At 41.4% G+C, this 19,445-nt stretch overlaps 1 protein-coding gene across 1 annotated transcript in view; it reads left to right on the top strand.

Moving 5' to 3' along the window:
- Positions 1 to 1,271: 1,271 nt before the first annotated feature.
- TSG101 (tumor susceptibility 101) overlaps positions 1,272 to 19,445 on the top strand; it is a 49,670-nt gene continuing 31,496 nt past the window's right edge. Inside the window, exons 1-5 of the mRNA XM_045014367.1 lie at positions 1,272 to 1,460; positions 8,899 to 8,983; positions 11,314 to 11,379; positions 12,049 to 12,212; positions 13,811 to 13,937. Coding sequence (XP_044870302.1) covers positions 1,419 to 1,460; positions 8,899 to 8,983; positions 11,314 to 11,379; positions 12,049 to 12,212; positions 13,811 to 13,937 — 484 coding nt within the window. The 5' untranslated portion in view covers positions 1,272 to 1,418. The remainder of the gene's footprint in view (positions 1,461 to 8,898; positions 8,984 to 11,313; positions 11,380 to 12,048; positions 12,213 to 13,810; positions 13,938 to 19,445) is intronic.

The following is a 19,445-nucleotide window of genomic DNA, read 5'->3' as shown; positions in this document are numbered from 1 at the left end:
GGTCTCCCTCCCTGGCCCCGACCCTCCCCGGCCCCGACCCTCCCCAGCTCTGCGTCCCCGGCCGCCTGGCTCCGCGTCCCTGCCTGGCCGCATCCCCCCCACCCGGCCCTGACCCTCCCCTGCCCCGACGCCCCCCTGTCCTCCTTCCCCCCCCCCCAGTCCCCAGCCGCGACCCTGCCCGGCCCTGCGTCCCTGGCCACCCGGCCGGGGCCCCCCATCCCTGGGTCCCCGCCCGGCCTCACATCCCCGACCCTCCCAGGCCACCGGCCGCGACCCTGCCCGGCCTAGCCCCGTGGCTCCAGCCACCCCTGCTGTTTTGCCACGGGGCCAGGCTCCGGCAGCTGCGGGGTGGCGGCGGCCCTGGCTCCAGCTCTGGCCGCGACCCTCCCTGGCTCTACCCAGCCAGCCGCCTGGCTCCAGCCACCGGGCTCCCGCCACATCCTCCAGCTCCGGCCGCGCTACTCCTGTCCCGGCCCCGCGTCGCTGGGCTCCCCTCTCCCGCAGCGACCGGACTGTAGTGCCGCCAGTCACGTCCAGGCAGCGCGGTAAGGGGGCAGGAAGGGGGTGTTGGAGAGAGAGTAGGGGAGTTTGCGGGTGGGGGGTCAGAGGGCAGGGAACAGGGGGATTGAATAGGGGCAAGGGTCCTGGTGGGGCAGTCAAAAAGGATCAGGGGTTGGATGGGGTGGTGGGAGGCAGTCAGGGGCAAGGGTTCCAGGGGCAGTCAGGGGCCAGAGAGAAGGGGTGGTTGGATGGGGCAGGGGTCCTGGGGGCCATCAGGAATGAGAGGAAGGGTTGGATGGGGTGGTGGAGGGTACTTAGGGTATAGGGAAGGGGGGTGGATGGGGCAGGGGTCCCTGGGGTGGGGGGGGCATCAAGGAACGCGGGGGGTTGGTTGGGGCAGGAGTCCTCCTGGGGTGAGGAGGGAACCGGTTGTTATGATTTTGGCAGCTCATCACTGGATGAGGCCCAGTCTGCTACAGCTGCAGGGTGGACACACTCTTTAAGGCAAGGTCCCTGCAAGGGAACCGTTCAGAACCGGTACAGCTAAATCGCTTCTAAGCTGGTTGGAGCTGCTTGTAGACGTGCTGCTCATGAACCACTTTCCACCTCGTGCGGGATCAGGCGCCGCGCTCGCGGCCCTGCCACGCCCCTGTAAGTCACATGACCTTTCCGAAGCGCTCAGCCCTGGCAGAGGGCCAGTATTGCCTGAACGCCCCACTGTCACGTGACGAGGGCAAGCGCCGCCACGTTCGGAAGTGACGTGTGGGCCGGCGGAGATGGGCCCTGCCGGAAGCGTAGAACGCGGTGAGCTTCCTGTTTATGCAGGAGGAGGAGCCGGAGGCGCGCGCTAGGCCGCGCTCTCGTCTGCGCCGCGGCAACGGTCACGGCGGCGAGTCGGGGGGGGCGGCGAGGCGGCCATGGCGCTGTCCGAGACCCAGCTGAAGAAGATGCTCGCCAAGGTAAGAGGCCGCTCCGAGACTCCGCCGCCCGGGAAGCGCCCCCGCCCGCCGGCCACACCCCCGGCAGCGGGCGGCCTGGTCCGGTCCGGTCCGTTCCGGGCCCCCCGGAATATCTCCTAGAGCCGGGGTCCCGCCCCCTCCTGCCCTTTCCCGGGGGTTCCCGTCCGGGGCGTCTCGCTGGGGTGGAGCCCGGAGCAGCCAGACGAGACCCGCCCTCGCGCCTGGGAGGCGATTGTGTAGGGAGCCCTCGGGGCTTCGTCTCCCACCGCCCTGGTGTGTCCCCGGCCGTCGCGTACGGGGCCCCCCGCCTCCCCGTGCGGAGATGCAGCGCCGAGTCCTGCCTCTGCCAACACCCCACGGCGGGCTAAGGGGCCGCATAGGTGTGTCTGGGGCAGGAGCCGGCCCTGCCTGGTCTTCGCCCCTGGGTGATGTAGGAGTCCGCAGAATTTAGCTGCCTTCGTCCATCGCCGGTAGCTGGAAAAACCACCCCCTTTGCTTGTGGCTCAAGGAAACCTGATCTCGGAGTCATTGAGAGAAACATAATTGTAGGTCCCCGTCGTGCTTCGCTGGCTCTGAGCACTTCAGTTTGACGTCGGTCCGGCCGCTGCCCTCCTGTTAACCTGCTGAACAAGCCATAGGCTTAAACTGGCGCTGAGGCGTGAGGACTACTTAGTTCTACTAACTCTTTGTGACCTTGAGCAAATCATTTTTACCTTTATGCTTCTATTTCCCCATAATGTGTTTAAGGGTTTTATTTTGTTCCTTGGCTGAAAGATTCTATATAAATGTCAAGTATTATAGTAACCAGTCTAGTAAGTGAGGTGGTATCACCATTTCTAAGAGGGCTTTTTAAATAGTGGTTGGGTTTAGCTAAATGGGGTTTAACTACTTTTTTTACTGTATTGCCTAGGAGCCCTAGTGGTGGACTGGGATGGGATATTTGCACTGCAGTTCTAGCGCTTCCATATTAATGTTAAAATACTCACTTATTTCTGTATTACATTGGCTACTGTGGGAGGTTTCCTCTGTACCATCCATATTTGACAAAAAATAAAACATTTGTTTAGAAATAGATTTTTGCAGTTATGATTGAACCATATTATGATTGTAATAGCTGTGCATATCCTTCAAATGTACAAAATTAAAAAAATAGTCCTAATAAACTTAACGGCTGTAAATTTGTAGAAACCAGAGACTGCCAGTAATTAACATTTTTTAGATTTGTGAGACAACCTTTATTAATTCATGTGTAATAAACCTGTATTTGTGGTCACTTACTACCCATGGTCAATCAAATTGACAGATGAAAACTCAATCTCTGAGATTGTCAGGTGACCACTTATATGTTGCAAGTTAACATAGGAAAACAAACACATTAGCAGCCGCACAAGGACTTGCTTGGTGCCTTCAGTAACAGTGAAGAAAACCTACTGAAGTATCTGCAAGAAAAGCTGCTCCACCTAAATGTTGAAGCTGAGGCCCACGCTAAAATCCTACTGAGCTAGTCCCTGCCACCAGCTACTATCATTAGAAAGTTGCACTGTATTGTAATATTTAAAGGCTTTTCATATTGGTTGTACAGTATTGATTACTTCATGTTTCAGAGGGGTCTGGGCAGGGTTTCATCTTTGAAGTTACTCTTATGAGCGTTCTACAAAATTAGATCTAATTTGACTGTATATTTAAAAAAAAAAAAACAGGAAAGTAATCTGTTTTACTTTCTGAGAAAGAAATTGTGATTGGTGAGGTAGAGAGTTTCTGTTTTTCCCTTTGGAGATCATAAGAACATAACAGCCGTACTGGGTCAGACCAAAGGTCCATTTAGCCCAGTATCCTGTCTACCGACAGTGGCCAATGCCAGGTGCCCCAGAGGGAGTGAACCTAACAGGTAATGATCAAGTGATCTCTCTCCTGCCATCCATCTCCACCCTCTGACAGACAGACAGGCTAGGGACACCATTCCTTACCCATCCTGGCTAATAGCCATTAATGGATTTAACCTCCATGAATTTATCCAGTTCTCTTTTAAATGCTGTTATAGTCCTAGCCTTCACAACCTCCTCAGGTAAGGAGTGCCACAAGTTGACTGTGCGCTGTGTGAAGAACTTCCTTTTATTTGTTTTAAACCTGCTGCCCACTAATTTCATTTGATGGTCACTAGTTCTTGTATTATGGGAACAAGTAAATAACTTTTCCTTATTTACTTTCTCCACATCACTCATGATTTTATACACCTCTGTCATATCCCCCCTTAGTCTCCGCTTTTCCAAGCTGAAAAGTCCCAGCCTCTTTAATCTCTCCTCATATGGGACCCTTTCCAAACCTCTAATGCAGAGGATTGGAACAGTGTTAATCAGATCATATATATAAAAGAAATTCCTCCTGATTTGCTACATATGACTTCACTGAAAACTGCTGTTCACCTACTAGCAGATGAAAATAGAGGCTTCTTTAACCTCTCTCCACTTCTTTGGACTTGCTTTCACAGAAAAGATATTAAATGTGTGGCTATAAGGAGGAGATCTTTAGGTAATTCTAATGAGAAATATTCAAAAACTGTAACAGTAAATGACATCTAATTTAAGTGAACATAAAGATTTATTTCCTTTGCAAGTAAGTATTTACTTCTGTCACTGACTTACTGTGTGAGTTTGGGAAAAACACTTAGGCTCTGTGCCTCTGTTTCCTGATCTATAATGGAAGTATTTACTGTTGTTTGTAAAGTGGCTTGAAATCTGAGACTGAAAAAGTGCTATATATAAGAGCTAAATATTTGCTCCGGTTAATACATTTAGAAGTCAATAGCTGCTTATTTTCTCATAGGGATTTTGGAGACTCTTTCTGAACCCTTATTCAAACTGATAGTTTATATTTTGAACCATTATTCAAGGGACATAAAATAGTAGATCAAAAACTGTTTGCTTATTTAATACAAATTGGAGTGAAAAGGAAAATAAAGGGCACAAACATATTACATAATTGTAGAGATGTAGCTGAAAGGTTATTTTAAATTTGACAGTGTAGTTGAAAATAACTCGAAGTTGGAGAAAGTCCATTTCAGAAACAAAAAATATTCCCTCAAATATAATTCTTTTCTATGCAGTATTTTTCAGTCTGTCGGTATTCCATAGTTGTCTGAATAATCTTAAAAATTGCATGAGAATGACTGTTGCAGCATTTGCTCTGTTTATAGCAACATCAGTAGCCACTCATTATTTGCATGTCTCTTGAAAGTAAGCAATGATAAATTATTGAACAACCAGGATAATAAAGCAGTCACTGCAACAATATTTGTTAAGTCTAAGAAGAAAATCAAACTATTGCCAAAGCTCACTTTTCTGTGTGCTGCTTAAAAAAAAAAAAATCCCCCCACCCCAAGTATTTTTAAATGTCAAACCAGAAACTTGAAATTACTATAAAGAGCAATATATATTGGAGTGAGATAACACTTTGAATTAAATTATAAAAGTCTTCAACTAGACTTCATAGTTTTAAATGCACCATTCCAAGTCAGCTAAGCAGTGTGTCATTAAGATGTTTTAGATTTCTTTGTGATAATAAATGCTTTCTTCTCCGTCTGCATAGAAAAAACTAGGATTGAAATAATACTGTACACATACAACACCTTTCAGCACTCTGCAAACACAAGTCTCCCCACATTCATGTTTATCTGACAAGCATAACTAGGGCTGTCAAGCGATTTAAAAAATTAATTGTGATTAATTGCCCTGCTAAAAAATAATAGAATATTATTTATATAAATATTTTTGGATGTTTACCACATTTTAAAATATATTGACTTCAATTATAACACAGACTACAAAGTGTACAGTGCTTACTTTATTTTTATTATACATATTTGCACTGTAAAAATACAAAAAATAGTATTGTTCAATTCACTTAATACAAGTGCTGTTGTGCAGTCTCTTTATCATGAAAATTGAACTTACAAATGTAGAATTATGTACAAAAAAAACTGCATTCAAAAATAAAGCAATGTAAAACTTTAGTGCCTGTAAGTCCACTCAGTCCTACTTCTTGTTCAGCCAGTCGCTTAGACAAACAAGTTTGTTTACATTTGTAGGAGATAATGCTACCCACTTCTTTTTTACAATGTTATCTGAAAGTGAGAACAGGCATTCACACAGCGCTGTTGTAGCTGGCGTTGCAAGATATTTGTGTGCCAGGTGCGCTAAAGATTCATATGTCCTTTCATGCTTCAACCACCATTCCAGAGGACATGCATCCATGCTGATCATGGGTTCTGCTCAATAAGGATCCAAAGCAGTGTGGACCAGAGGGTGAAGGAAGGAGAAAAAAGTATTCAGAGTCTTTCCTCAATATCTGTTGGTGTTTTCTGTGGCTCAGAGAGAGGGAAAGAATTCCAAGGTCACAGCTTCTCTACAGAAAAGGCTGTGAATAGAGGGGAAATTACCATCTCTATTCTTGTAAGATATGATTCGGGTTGGTTGGCAGTTGCATATCCAGCATTCTCTTGTTATGGGATATAAGAAAAAGGTAGTCCTTCAGTGTTGTTACTTGTATGAGCAGTTATAGGACTGGAGATATCCCTTTGCTTTAGATAACAAGTTTGTTACTCAGGGATTACATTTGAACTAATTTCAGACTGCTAAACATCAATAGTATTCAGTAAGTACTTTGTGGTATTTACACATGGGTTCTGAAACATTTTCCTAGTGTTGGACTCTCCCCTTCCATTTATAGTTGCATGGATACCTCCCTCACATTGCTACAGGGATGTTATATGAACACCAATTACTGTAATTGTTCACATGGAAGAATATATTAGAAAAGTAGTGTATACCTTTCTTGGTATAGGTTAGCAGTTGGAGACGGGACGCGATCATATGCCAAGCTAGCTTTCTGCTGCCCATGACCAGATGGTTTGTGGACAGTTGGTGATTCATGAACCCTAGTTTGAGAACTATCGAATTATATGGTAGACTGCCTATTTTTACAGATCTCCATGACATCAGCTTCTCCCTGCTGCTATGAGAGTAGGTCCACACCATACAAAAGGGGTGGGCCAGAAGACCACAGTACTGCTGCTGATTTGGTGTGCTCCTGGAGCCTGGGACTACCTGTACCCTTTCCAGGCCCACAACTCTTTGCAGATATCTCTTCTGCTTGACTTTTTTATGAGGAGAAGATATCCCTGCCTCCACTTGCAATTAGATTGAGGTCACCCTGTCTCCACATTATCCCCTCTCTAAAGGGGGATTCCTCACCCCAGTGGTCCCCAATGCGGTACCCGCGGGCGCCATGGCATCTGTCTGCGCCCGCGTACTGGCCAGCGGACAAGCATCTCCCGAAATGCTGCCGAAAAGTGGCAACATCAAGAGGCATTGTCGCCGAAATGCCACTGATTTTCAGCGGCGACGCCCCTTGATGCTGCTGCTTCTTGGCGGCATTTCAGAGGATGCTTTTCCCCCGTCACGGTCCTCGGTGGCTCGTTGTCTGGCGCCCGCCAGACGAAAAAGGTTGAGGACCACTGCCTCACCCTGTATTCCTCACAAATGCCACTTACACATGTCAAATAAAAATTGAACTTAAACATAAAAATACTTGCCTCCAGCTCAGTTTGAACCATACTATAAGCAGTTCTCCTGAATCCATGCTCTCACTGGCACAACCTGAAATTGAGTGACAAGATGCTTCTTGTGGTCTTCATCACTATGTCCCTGCACATACATATGTTATAGCAGCAAAGAGCATCTGCTGTCCTAGTAGGAATTGTGAATATGGTTACTTTCTGCATAAGTTTGCATGTTGAACAACTATTTCATATCACACGGTTGAGCTTCATTTACATAGTTATATAACTGAGTATCAAAAAAGTTCAAGTACTTTTGTGGTTTCAGGGTAACTGCACCTTGTATTCCTCTTGCCATGTTCCTTGAGGGCACCCACTTAATGTTTCCAGCTCCCAGACATGATCTCTCTTGGGTAGGGGCCCTGTTCCCACTCCTGTCTGACTCAGGGTTTTAAGGCTGCACATCTCCCTGCGTTACACTGTGGTATCCTCAGAAAGCCAGTCCACCTAAAGCCCAGTGCCTGTGAATTGCTTTGTCTCTGAGGGCAATGAACAGTGTATTGCCAGAAGTTACAAGTTACCACTCAACTATTTTTAAGCAAGCACCTTTAAAGTAACAGCACCACAGAGATGATGATATAAAAAAATAAAAGTTCCTATACACATGCTAAAAACTTACCAAAGCTCACCCTCTGTCTTATGGCAACCTAGTAGACCATAGACACATGGGGATGGTGGGGAGCTGAGTGGGGGGTGCCAGGGCACATGGGGATGGGGCAGATGTGCCTGACTGAATGAGAGAAGCTTTAGGAGTCAGCTAGGGTCTGCATGGGGAGGCTCCCTAACAACCCCCCCCCCTTCAAAAAACAAACCAAAAACCCTGTTCCATACTTTTCCCATACCCAACAACCCTACAAGTTCACACTCAGACTCCTTCCCAGTAATTCTTTCCCTCTTGCTCAGCTCCTCCATTACCCCTGATTCTCCCAAGTCTTTGCACTACTTCTGAGGGGTGGAGGAAATATCTTTCTGTATTGTTGTTTAAATGAATTATTATTCAGAGTTCTGTATTAATATTCCTAGTAAGAAATCTATTTGTCAAAAAACATTTCCTGAATTTTTTGTTGTCTGTATTGTTACAGACATAGTTGCTGCTAGGTATTTTGAAATAAATTACCAAAATAATTGAAACTGGCATGATTACACTATGTTGTTTTGACAAATATAATGTGCAGAATTTTGCAGAATTTTAAAATATTGTGTGCAGAATTTTTATTTTTTTGGCCCAAGATTCCCTCAGGAGTAGCATACGATCCCCTTAGCCCATTGTAATACAAAACATTTAGAACAGCATGGTCCCCAAAGACACTGCATGGGATTGCTATATCCATCATGCTTGTTATGCAGGTTGAGAGAGATTTCTTAAAACCACAAATACCACCAGCCCCAAAAATGCTTTTCAGCATTTTTCCCATTAATTTTCCTTTGCTTTTGTTCTGTTTGGCTTTGTACTACAAATAAAAAGGCCTTAATGGGAAGAAATGTTGTAAACTTTTGTATGGTTACATCATATAGTGGGAAAATAGATTTGAAAACTCGCTAGGTCTTTTCCACATTGGACAGCTTTGATTCTACTCTTCTGATTTACAACTAGTCTGAACTTTATCCATAAAATTACATACATGATTTTTGCAAACTAAAAGGTGATTTTTTTTTTTTTAAGGATTTGACTTTTGTAGATAAGTGCTTCACTTCGAGCCTTGCAAATGCAATTTTTGACCAATTTGCTTGTTTCCAAGAAAACCAATGCAAGACAGAACTTTATAGAACTTATGGCTTTGCATCTTAAAGGCTGCACAGGCATTAAATGCTTTTGTTTTTCAGTATAAGTATAGAGATCTGACGGTGCAGGAAACCACCAGTGTTATTACCCAGTACAAAGACCTCAAACCTGTAATGGATGCATATGGTGAGTTTGTGCGTAAGAAAATCTTCTTCTCTTGTTTCTGATTTAAATATGTAGTGTATTTGCATGGCATTTCCTCAGCTTTAAAGTTTGCAATTAGTAAAATTTAGTTGGCAACTGGTGCCTATATCTGGTAATAAGTTTTTATTTTTATTGTTTTATACTCCGTTAAATAGCTTTTTATGGGAGAGGACTGAAACTAGAGTATATCATTTGAGGTTCTGTTAAATAAATTCTGTTGATGGGATCGCATCTTCCTTAGGGAAAAAACATGCCAATAGAGAACACATATTCAAAAAGAAATGTACACAGGATTTTTTTTCCCCTTAAATGTTGACTGTAAGTGCTTTGTTCCTTATAGCTTAGTTTTGGTTGATTCTGCCGAGTTGTACTGTTGTGTATTGCTCAGTAGTCATTCTGTTGCCCTATTGGAATCTATGGGAAGATGGAAAATTCAGCTCCATTGTAGTATAAGATATTCTGATATATTTATTTATAAAGAACAGTAAATCGACCCCCCTCCCAAAAGTGTCTTGTTCAGTGAAACATCTTGACATTTGTTAGGGTAGGAATAATAGTCTACGTTCATCTGTGTAGGAAAGCAGTTTCAGAGTTTTTGTAATGCACATTATAAATATTTGTAATAGCTTAACTTATCAGTGGTTTAACTGCTGTCATGTTAATTTTTTTTTTAATTGTAGCAATAAATGGCAATGTATTAAGTGTGAGAGAGTTCCAGGGAGCACTTCAGGAACTAGTTTGAGGTTTGGGTTTAGTTCTTTGCTCAAGATCCAAATGAAGGAGTAAACAGATTCACAGATAACACTAATTTGGGAGAAATATTCAGAGAGACCTAGAGCAATTAAAAACAGGTAGAAAATAACTGAGTTTTAAATTGAAAGAAAAATGCAAACCAACAGCTGGGGGGGAAGTAATCTAAAACATTTACCAGGAGAGAGAACCTGAAATAACCCTGAAAGAGACTGAAGGGAGAAAAGTGAACAGAATTCTAGACATGATTTTGTATTGTGATATGGTGCTCAAAATGTCAATTCCACTTTGAGCTGCAAATGGAAAGGCTTATATCCTGCAACATAAAGGTACTTGTTCCTTTCTAAACTGCTCTGGTGAGACTGCACCTGTGGAATTTCTTGTGTTCAATTCTAAACACCACGGTACCAGAAAAATAATTGACACTGGAGAGATGCATTTTCGATAACCTATTAAGACTGAAGACACAGCGTAGCCAAGGCGTGCGTCTATGTTGAGAGTTAAGGCTAAATTATGTGGCAGCAGGAATTACGCTGTGCTGCTTTGCCCAAGATCTCTCTCCATACTCCCTCCTCCATATAAGCGGTATAGTATCCCTTGTTGGTTGTATAGAAATTAAATGTATGCTGTCCCCAAATTTTCAGTCTGCTGCAGATTTATGTATTGAAAAAGTATATGTGTATTGTAAAAGTTTTCAGGGGGAAATCTTGGGACGGGGACATTTGTCACTTTGGGCACATTGGAAGGCATGCGAGGCAATTTAGTTTTTTGGCAATCAGGGTACAGTTGAAGCTTTTGACTGGGGAGGAAGAGGCATCTTCCTCCACACATTTTGAGCAGGCATGAAAGTGGCTTTAAATTTGAAAGAGGGAGGAGGGGCTGTATTCCTCACTCCTTAGCAAACCTTGACACCAGCTAACTGTTCTGCTGTTTTTGCTCCTCTTCACCATGCCAGTATCTGCCACTATGTCCAACCATGATTAAGTACATTAGCTTGATATTTCTGTTGAAATTACCCACAGTGAAATAGTTAAGTGTTGACATATAAGGTATCCTCAGTGTGCTTCAGATTTACCACCCTACTGAAATGCATAAGCAGTTTGTCTTTCAGAACTGTTGTTTCAGGATGTCTGTAGACACATGCAGACAACAGTGCATTGAATATCAGTTCATATTTTGAAGGACATCTTTGCAATCATAAGAACTAATGTGGGTTTTTCCCCTCAAATGAGAGCTTATATTCAGAATAGGGTTATGTGGTAATTTATGTGGATGCATCTTCACATGGGGCTTTGAGTGTAGGAGACAGTCCTACATTTGTAGGGATAGGAGATCTAATTTCCTAACATGTCTTCCCCGTCTCTAAAAATCTTTATTTTTAAGTGTTAATCAGCTATGGATAAATACTTACCAGTTTATAGATATGTAATAGTCAAGAAAGAGACACTCTTTAAGAACAGCATAAATATTTTTCTAGGTCACACAGGCTGAAAAAGGTTTAGGTAACTGGAACACAAAGCTAACTCAGCAAAAATAATTTAATACTGTGTATTGTCTTCCAGTTTTTAATGATGGCTCATCCAGGGACCTGATGAGCCTCACTGGAACCATTCCTGTGCCTTATAGAGGTATGCATCATGTCTTTCTTTTGTTTTCAAATCATCTGGAAGATTATTTTGGCTTGTAGAGTGTTCAGTTTTAATCATCACTATTCTCTTAAAACCTTTACTATGTTATGTAACATTTTAAAAGATTTGTTTGTTCTGCTGTGTTATGGAATTCCAGTGTACAGGTTGTATTTGTCTCATGGCTGTTTGATTATTCCAGGCAGCCTCTACCTATCTGATAGTGTGGGAAGCAACATCATTATTTCACAGTAGTGCTATTGTCAGTACTCAACAACATTTTTATTTTTAAACAGTTTTTTGCTGTCAGCCAACTGAGGGGGAGGGCCTCAAACAACTCACAAGTGGGACTAAGGATAATTTAGAGATAGGAACTCTGTGTGTCATGTTGGGGGGCGGCATTTGTGTAAAACACCTTATTAGTGGTAAATTATTGTGGCAGAGCCTATGGCTAAACCAGGAACTCTTCATGAAATATATATGTGGTGAAGTTCAGTTTACTCTAGATACCCATACTTCAGTGTGATTCAAATCTTGGTTCATGCATTCATTTTGTGATCTCATGATAATGGTGTAATCTAGTCATGAGTAATTATTAGTATTTTAAAAATCTCAGGTTAGAGTGAGTTGAGGAGGAAGAATAAATTCAGACCTTTTTTAACTTTTCTTTAGGTAACACATACAATATCCCTATATGTCTGTGGCTGCTGGATACCTACCCTTTCAATCCCCCAATCTGTTTTGTTAAACCAACTAGTTCAATGACAATTAAAACTGGGAAGCATGTTGATGCAAATGGAAAGATATATCTTCCTTATCTGCATGAGTGGAAACATGTAAGTATGATTAATCTGAAATCCTTCAGACTGATTACTCTTGAATTCCATTATATTATTATATCAAGTTTCTTTACTAATTCTGGTCATTTTGGCTTTGAACAATAAAACAGTGGTGATCTTTTCATCAAACACCACATTACCAGAAAGATAATTGACACTCAGTGAACATTGGATTGGAACTTTTAATCAAAAACTGTTGTCTGAATGTCACTTTTACTGCCTTAAATTAATAAATTCGGTACATCACTTTCACTGTTAACCAGCTAGCTATGCCTGCTTAACGACAACTCTTCTGGCTAGTTAAGGAGCACAGCATTGGTGGTTTCAAAAGGGGAATCCACGTAAGCTTCCTTTCCTGGCAGGTTTGATTGGATATAGGTCCTTAAGAGAGCAGTAGGGAGAGCGTAGTTATTGAAGGCAATTTAGGGCTTTTCAGGGATGTCCCTGGGACAAAATTATAGTACTGTGACAAACTTAAGATGAAACTATGAAGATGAACTGTTTGTAGAACAGTCCAAATTTTTAAATCTTAGCAAAACCTATTGAAAAGATGATAAAAAATGGCATTTGAAATGGCTTTGTTTTTATAACTTGTTTATATTCTGAACTCTCCTTCAGAGAGCACTCACTGTTTTATAGACATTGCCTGAAAGGCAAGGAGTGTATTTTCATGTTGAAAGTTTTAATTTAAGAAATAGCAGCAAAGGCACTCTGGGAACTTCCTGCTTTATGTGTAAAAGGGAGGGCAAAATTTAGCATATCCTCATGTCTCCGCTCACTTCTCTGATACCTCTTTTGAGTATTTGTTCCTCTCTGCTATTTGGTATTCTGCCCCCATTAGGGAGAGCACTTCACTTAATACTGAAACTTTTAGCTGGTCTCTGTGTACTATAATGTGAATAAACACTGCTTTTTATACTGCCACTGAAACAATAAGGGTAAGCATACTTTTAGGAATAAGATACAATTTTACCTCCAAATCACATTATGGTAACTTTGGATTTGAAGTCTGCCTGACACTGAGCTGTAAATTGAATGTAATTGATCATCTTTTTATACTGTTTGCAGTGAAAATCAGGCTATTGAATACAAGACATTGCTACTCCAAGAGTGATCTTTAATGGCCTCATAGATTGTTGCAAGTCATTAAACTATTGTGCTGTGTGTCAAACTGAGGAAAGACTGCACCTTATGTGGGCTGGAACCATTAGAATGTTTCGTCTTCTGTACCTAATTTTCATGACTCAGTGTTGGTTAGGTTTTTAAAATAACTAAACGTTTATGGTAGTTTTAGTCTTTCTTCATTCATTGTACTGTAATTCATGTGGAACCGTACATTGTCCAGAGTTTAGCTCTGTGTCAGCACTACTCCTGCTGTGTGTTCCCTCTTGATTAACATCATGCTAGTAGGACAAGCTGACTAAATTGGAATCTACTAGATTGGGTCTATAAATAGGAGGGAAAAAATATTCAGCTGACCAGTGGTATGTGATGAGATGGTACTAAGTCATTATTGTTAGTAGTCAACTAAGCTGTCTTTAGTACAAAAAAAACCAACAACAAAAAAACAGCTTTTGATCTGCTTTCCCTCATAGCCCCAGTCAGACTTGATAGGATTGATTCAAATTATGATCGTGGTGTTCGGAGAGGAACCTCCGGTCTTTTCTCGGCCTACCATTTCATCATCCTACCAACCATACCAAGCAACAGGACCACCAAATAGTAAGTGATACTTTTATATATATATATATATATATTTAAACATTTTCAATTCATTATCAAGTGTTTTTGCTGCCCTATGCAATATTTTGACAAATGATTTATTGTACTCTGTAGTGTTGAAAGCTGATGGCCCAATTTCTGTAGTACTGGTAGTTTTTTGTTTTGTGCCATAATACCATTTGGCTTTTGGCTCTCATAATATTTTAATAGAAGGAAATGTATTATCATATTAAACTATTAAGTTTGACTGTTTGTTGCCATCTGTAGACATTGCCAGCATTCATTCTTACCTTATACCAACTTCCTCTGATAACCTTATTTGTGCCTTGCTCATTTTCTGTCTTGACAATTACGATTCTTTTTGTTATAATTTTTCTAAAAACTTTTGCTCCAGGATCCAGTACAACAGTACCTGTGTCCTTTCTCTGTTTGTTGGCTTCTTAATCATAGGTTAATCAAATTCAGTATTGCCTTGTAGATTTTCAGACTTTGTTGATTTTCCCCTTCAATTTTGAGGTTTTTTTCCTTTCACATACCAATTGTTCTTCCTTTTGCCACCTCCTTTTAAACTCTTACCTTAAGCACTGTCTTTTTTTTTTTTCTTTTCAAAAAGGCTTTCTAAACTGTTTTGTTACACTATGTCAGAAGGATGGGATGGGTGAGTATGTATGCAAAAAGATTGCACAAGCAGAGGATCAAGCAGAGGATGGAGAGGTAGATTAGACCAACTAAAGAAGAGTCAAACCAAAAGCAGGATTGAGGGGAAGAGGTTAACAAACCAGACCCATACTTGTTCATCGAGTGGCAGTGTAAGAGTTCTGGGCCAAATTCAGCCTAATACTTTTAGGGCTTGTATGGAACTAAGAATGTACCTAGCTTCTGTGGAAATACCATGGTTCATATCACACTCCGGTGATTCCTCCACACAACTAGAATAGTACGTTGATTATTTCAACCATATTCATGTTTTTTGGATGGGGAGGGGAAGGGATTCAGACCTGTAAGGACCTTAAACACACACGAAAGCAGAGCAAGAAATACAAGAGGAAGAAATTTAGAGACTATAGGAACACAAAAATACGTAGAATCTCATTGGAAGGAGGAATATAAAAATCATTCAAAATAAATTGCTAGGGATATTAATAGGGGATTGTATTCATAGGTCTGATGTGGTGGGTTATAGGGAGATTGTGCAAAACTTTGCGTGACCAGAGGAGGAAAGGGGGATGTGCAGGTGAGCTGGGAGAGATTATTGTTAGGGGATGGGATCTGTCTCTACCACCAACCTCCATTACTCCACCAGCCTCTATGGTTGCTTGCTTGCAGGTCCTCTGCGGTGAGCCCTTGTTTGAAGAACCTTCTGGTTCACCAAACTGGGACTCTTAGTTGGTCAACCAGGGAGTTCACGGGCTTGGACTGTTGTCAGATAAGCAAAGAAAGTATGGAGCTACATTCCTCACAGCCCCTAAGGAACCAGCTCCCCTCCATGCCTAGCTGGGGAACTGATAGTTGAAGCACTGCCAGGAGGAAGCGCAGTGATCAGGTCCCTTCTGCTTGCAGCTGCCCCAACCAACAAACCATCTGCAGTTTAACGGGTCGTATTCCTGGTTTGTGGGACCAGGCTTGCTATGGAAGGCTGTGGAGATCATAGGGCAGCAATGCAGAGTGGGGAAGGACATTTCTAGTGCAGAGGGAACAAAATAGGAGCATTACAGATGGGGTGGGGGTAGTGACAGCATTTCAAGATACCTCCATATGGCAATTAGCCTTGCTCTAAATGCCTTCCCTGTCCCAGCCTGCTCAAAGGAAACCCAGTTCCCTCTTCACCATGTCCTAGGAAAAGTGTTCTCCAGCAGCTGATTGGTGTTATTAGAGAGATGGGATTGACACAGTGGTTAGGACATTAGCTTGGAAATTGAACCCAGGTCTCCCTGCTCTGTCACAGACTTCCTGTTTGACCTTGAGCAAGTCTCTATCTGCCTGTGTCCCATCTCTAATGTGAGGATAATAGCAGTTCCTTACTTCACATGGGTGGTGCTAAGATAAATACCTTAAAGATTGTCAGGCACTCAGGATACTATGGTAATGGGGTCATATAACTATTTTAAGGATAACAGTATCTGCTTACAAAGCATCGAGTCTCTCAGAGACCATGAACTTCACCAAAAAAGGGAAGCTGCTTCAGGGACCAGACTTCTACCAGACCAGCCTCACCTGCTGCTCTGCTGTGCTCCACTCCTTGCCATTTCCCATCATCTGCCCCCCACCTGCTGCCTGCTACAGTAGAAAGGAAGAGCCTGACACTGCGGGTTTAGGATTGGAGCTAGAAGCTCCAGCCCTGAATCAGCTTCTCTCTCTTTCTGACAAGGTTCCTATCAGCAGAGATCATAGTCTACATTGTTGTTGGACTGATGCTGAAAAAGGCCTATGGTAGGGACATGAAAGGGGGCAGTTGGGAGTATGTTGTTGGGGCAGTATTTTGAGATGGTTTAATGGGGGAAGGGTGCCTTTTCACAGACCTGCTCTCGTATACTTGGCCTTCACTCTCATTCTGCATTTTCTGGTTTTCCAACATTTGAATTTCGGGAATTAAGATTTCATGTTTAAATAGGATCCAAATAGCACAGGTCATTGCTGAGTTTCACCCGTGGAGACAATTATCATAGGACATTAAAATTATTCGTATTGTGTCATTTTGATTGCAAGGGGCCTGATTATCTCATCGCCATTTGCATGTACAACTCTCATTTGCTTCAGTGGGAGTTATGCCTGTGCAACTGACAGAATGTTTGGGATTCTGAAGTCTCAAGTCATACTGGAAATCATCCCTTTGTGCCATCAACTTAATGAAGGAGTGTAAATCTATAGATGGGCTTCCCTAGCTTGAAGTGAGGGGTTATAGTAGCACCGCTAGGATTAGCAGACTCCTTGAAAATACTGCATTTGGGGGACCTGAATTCCTTGGCAGTTTCTCTTCTGCGGGTGCGACCGTTCCAGAACTGACTAAGTAGCAGGGAAGATATTCATAAAATTAAATGAATTAATGAACTGACTTCTCTGTTGTTCTTTTCTCTCATTCCATCCCAACTGTATCTCTTGTTCTGAATTTTTCATCAGCTTCAAGACTTAGCGACAATGCGGGTCTGAGTTTATAATTTAGCTTCATTAGGACATCCACCGATGCAGTTAAAACAGAATGTTTCTCTTAAGCATAACTTGACAATAGATATTTTAACTCACGGTTAAAGATGCTTTCTCAAGTCTGAATAAGTGAAGGTATGTTGATTCAAGAGCATATTTTGTAATGTTTTGTTGTATTCGTAGTGTCTGACTTGTACGGGAATAGACTTATCAATGGTAAAAATACTCCAAAAATGCAAAATGTAACATATTGTTTTGATTTTTGCATAAATATAAAAAATCAGTTAAAGTATTTGAGAGAAGATTAGAGAATACAGTATATCGGTATATCTACTTTTTTCCTGTTTCTCCATGCCTTAAATCAGACACTGCTAGATCTGTTAAGACATTAGAAACCTGTTTTCAAGATGGCATAAATCAGTAATTCCCCCATCCCTTTCCCATCCTTCCTTCTGCAAAAGTTTTGGGAGTTTTTTAAGCTGTGAGATTGGATTTCTCCTAGATCAGTTGGCATCATTGATCTACCTATAGTAAGAATGTTCAATAACTCAGCAAACCGCATGAACTATTTTAATTTTTAACAGTAGGTGTCAGTGCAAGTCTAGAGTTACTGAAGAGTATGAACTATACTATGCTTACAGACTAACACGGCTGCTACTCTGAAACCTGTCACTATGCTTAAAGGGGCAATTGTCACCTTGAAAGTCAAATTTAGCTGAAAACTACCTGCTATAATTGCAAATAATACCTCGGGCTACTATAATTTAATAAACTAGCAAAATATATTTTTCAGGTTTTGTTTTTTGTGTAATAGTCTGTTTCACTGGGGCAGCCAGTCAGTTTCTCACCAGGGGACTGTGAGAAACTTCATAAAACTTTTTAAAGATCTGGATTTATTATTTAAGAGGTGCTGTATAAGGACCAGAGTTTTTGAAAATTAGATAATTTCAAATTATTTAAATTGGCGATGCACTTCTAATCTTGGCTTATTTAGTAGTAAGCTACTTAATGCAATGTTTCCAGCATTCAGAAAAGTGCTGCTTAAACATTTAAACATATAAATTCTTAGTTGAAACAGTGTTTAAAAGGTTGGAAATTTGATTTGTATTTTCCTTATACTGCTGTTGTCGTCATGTAGTATACTGGTTGCATGCAAGAGGTTCTGAAATATTTGAAGGATGTGAATTCTGACTTTAAAAAAATAAATCAGACAGGGCTAGTATGCTGCCCTGAGTGTGTTGGATACAACTTTCTTTTAAGGAAACATTTGAATAAATTATAAATGTTGAAACTATAATCTAACTATGAAATAAATATAACCTTTTTAGTGAAAAATTGGGATAGATTTTTTTATAAAGAAGAAATTGCTTTTTGCTCTTAAATTATCTAACATCATATCAATAATACTAGGACAAGTAAACAAGAAAATGTGATTGAAATTTTCAAAGCAGTCTATTGACTGTGTCTAAATTCCCTAGTCTGCTTTGAAAATCTCTACCTACACATGTATTTGTTTTTTGGTAACTTCATTGTGAACATAATTTCTAATATCTTACCTTTTCCTATGTTAACTCTGATATTCATTAATAAAAATGTGATAAACTCTGTGCAGACAACCATGAAGGATAAAGCAACCATGGATTTCAGTGTGGCCAAGAGAAACACCTACTTCTTGAATTCTCTGAGACAGCAACTCAACTGCAGATGTTGAATTAGCTTTACTTTCTATTAAGTAACTTAAAAAGATGCAGCAAATGGATGGGAAAGGGATACTGGAATATATTTTCTCTTCTATTGGAAAAGTACCTACACTAAGGAATCAAAGTGGTAGCTGTGTTAGTCTGTGTCCTCCTGCTGATAATACCTCACCTTCATTGATTACTCTTGTTTGAGTTGGTATGGCAACACCCATTTTTTCATGTTCTCTATGCATATATCTTCCTACTGTATTTTCCACTGCATGCGTCCAATGAAGTGGGTTTTAGCCCACGAAAGCTTATGCTCAAATAAATTTGTTAGTCTCTAAGGTGCCACAAGTACTCCTCGTTCTTTCTACTAAGGAATGTTTGTGGTGGTGGTTGATGATGATTCATATTCTCTTGCTTCTAGTATGACTATACCTAATAGAAATGCTCTAGTATTTTTCACGTCCACTACTCAAATGTATTCTCCCAAGAAACATAGCTGTTTGTGTACTACATCACAACTAATTGTCTTCCTTATAGACTGGTGCAAGGGACTCTTAAAGAAGATGCAGATAAATGGGATTAATTACCAGAGTGCTGTTAAGTGTGTGGGTATTTTTCAAGCTATGAGAAAGAAGCTAAGGGAAAACAATGCTGGAAGGTGCAGCTCTGTGCTTATCCA

Source organism: Mauremys mutica, chromosome 4, assembly GCF_020497125.1.
Source record: "Mauremys mutica isolate MM-2020 ecotype Southern chromosome 4, ASM2049712v1, whole genome shotgun sequence".
NCBI classification, from domain to species: Eukaryota; Metazoa; Chordata; order Testudines; family Geoemydidae; genus Mauremys; species Mauremys mutica.
This window is presented reverse-complemented; position numbering and strand designations above follow the sequence as displayed.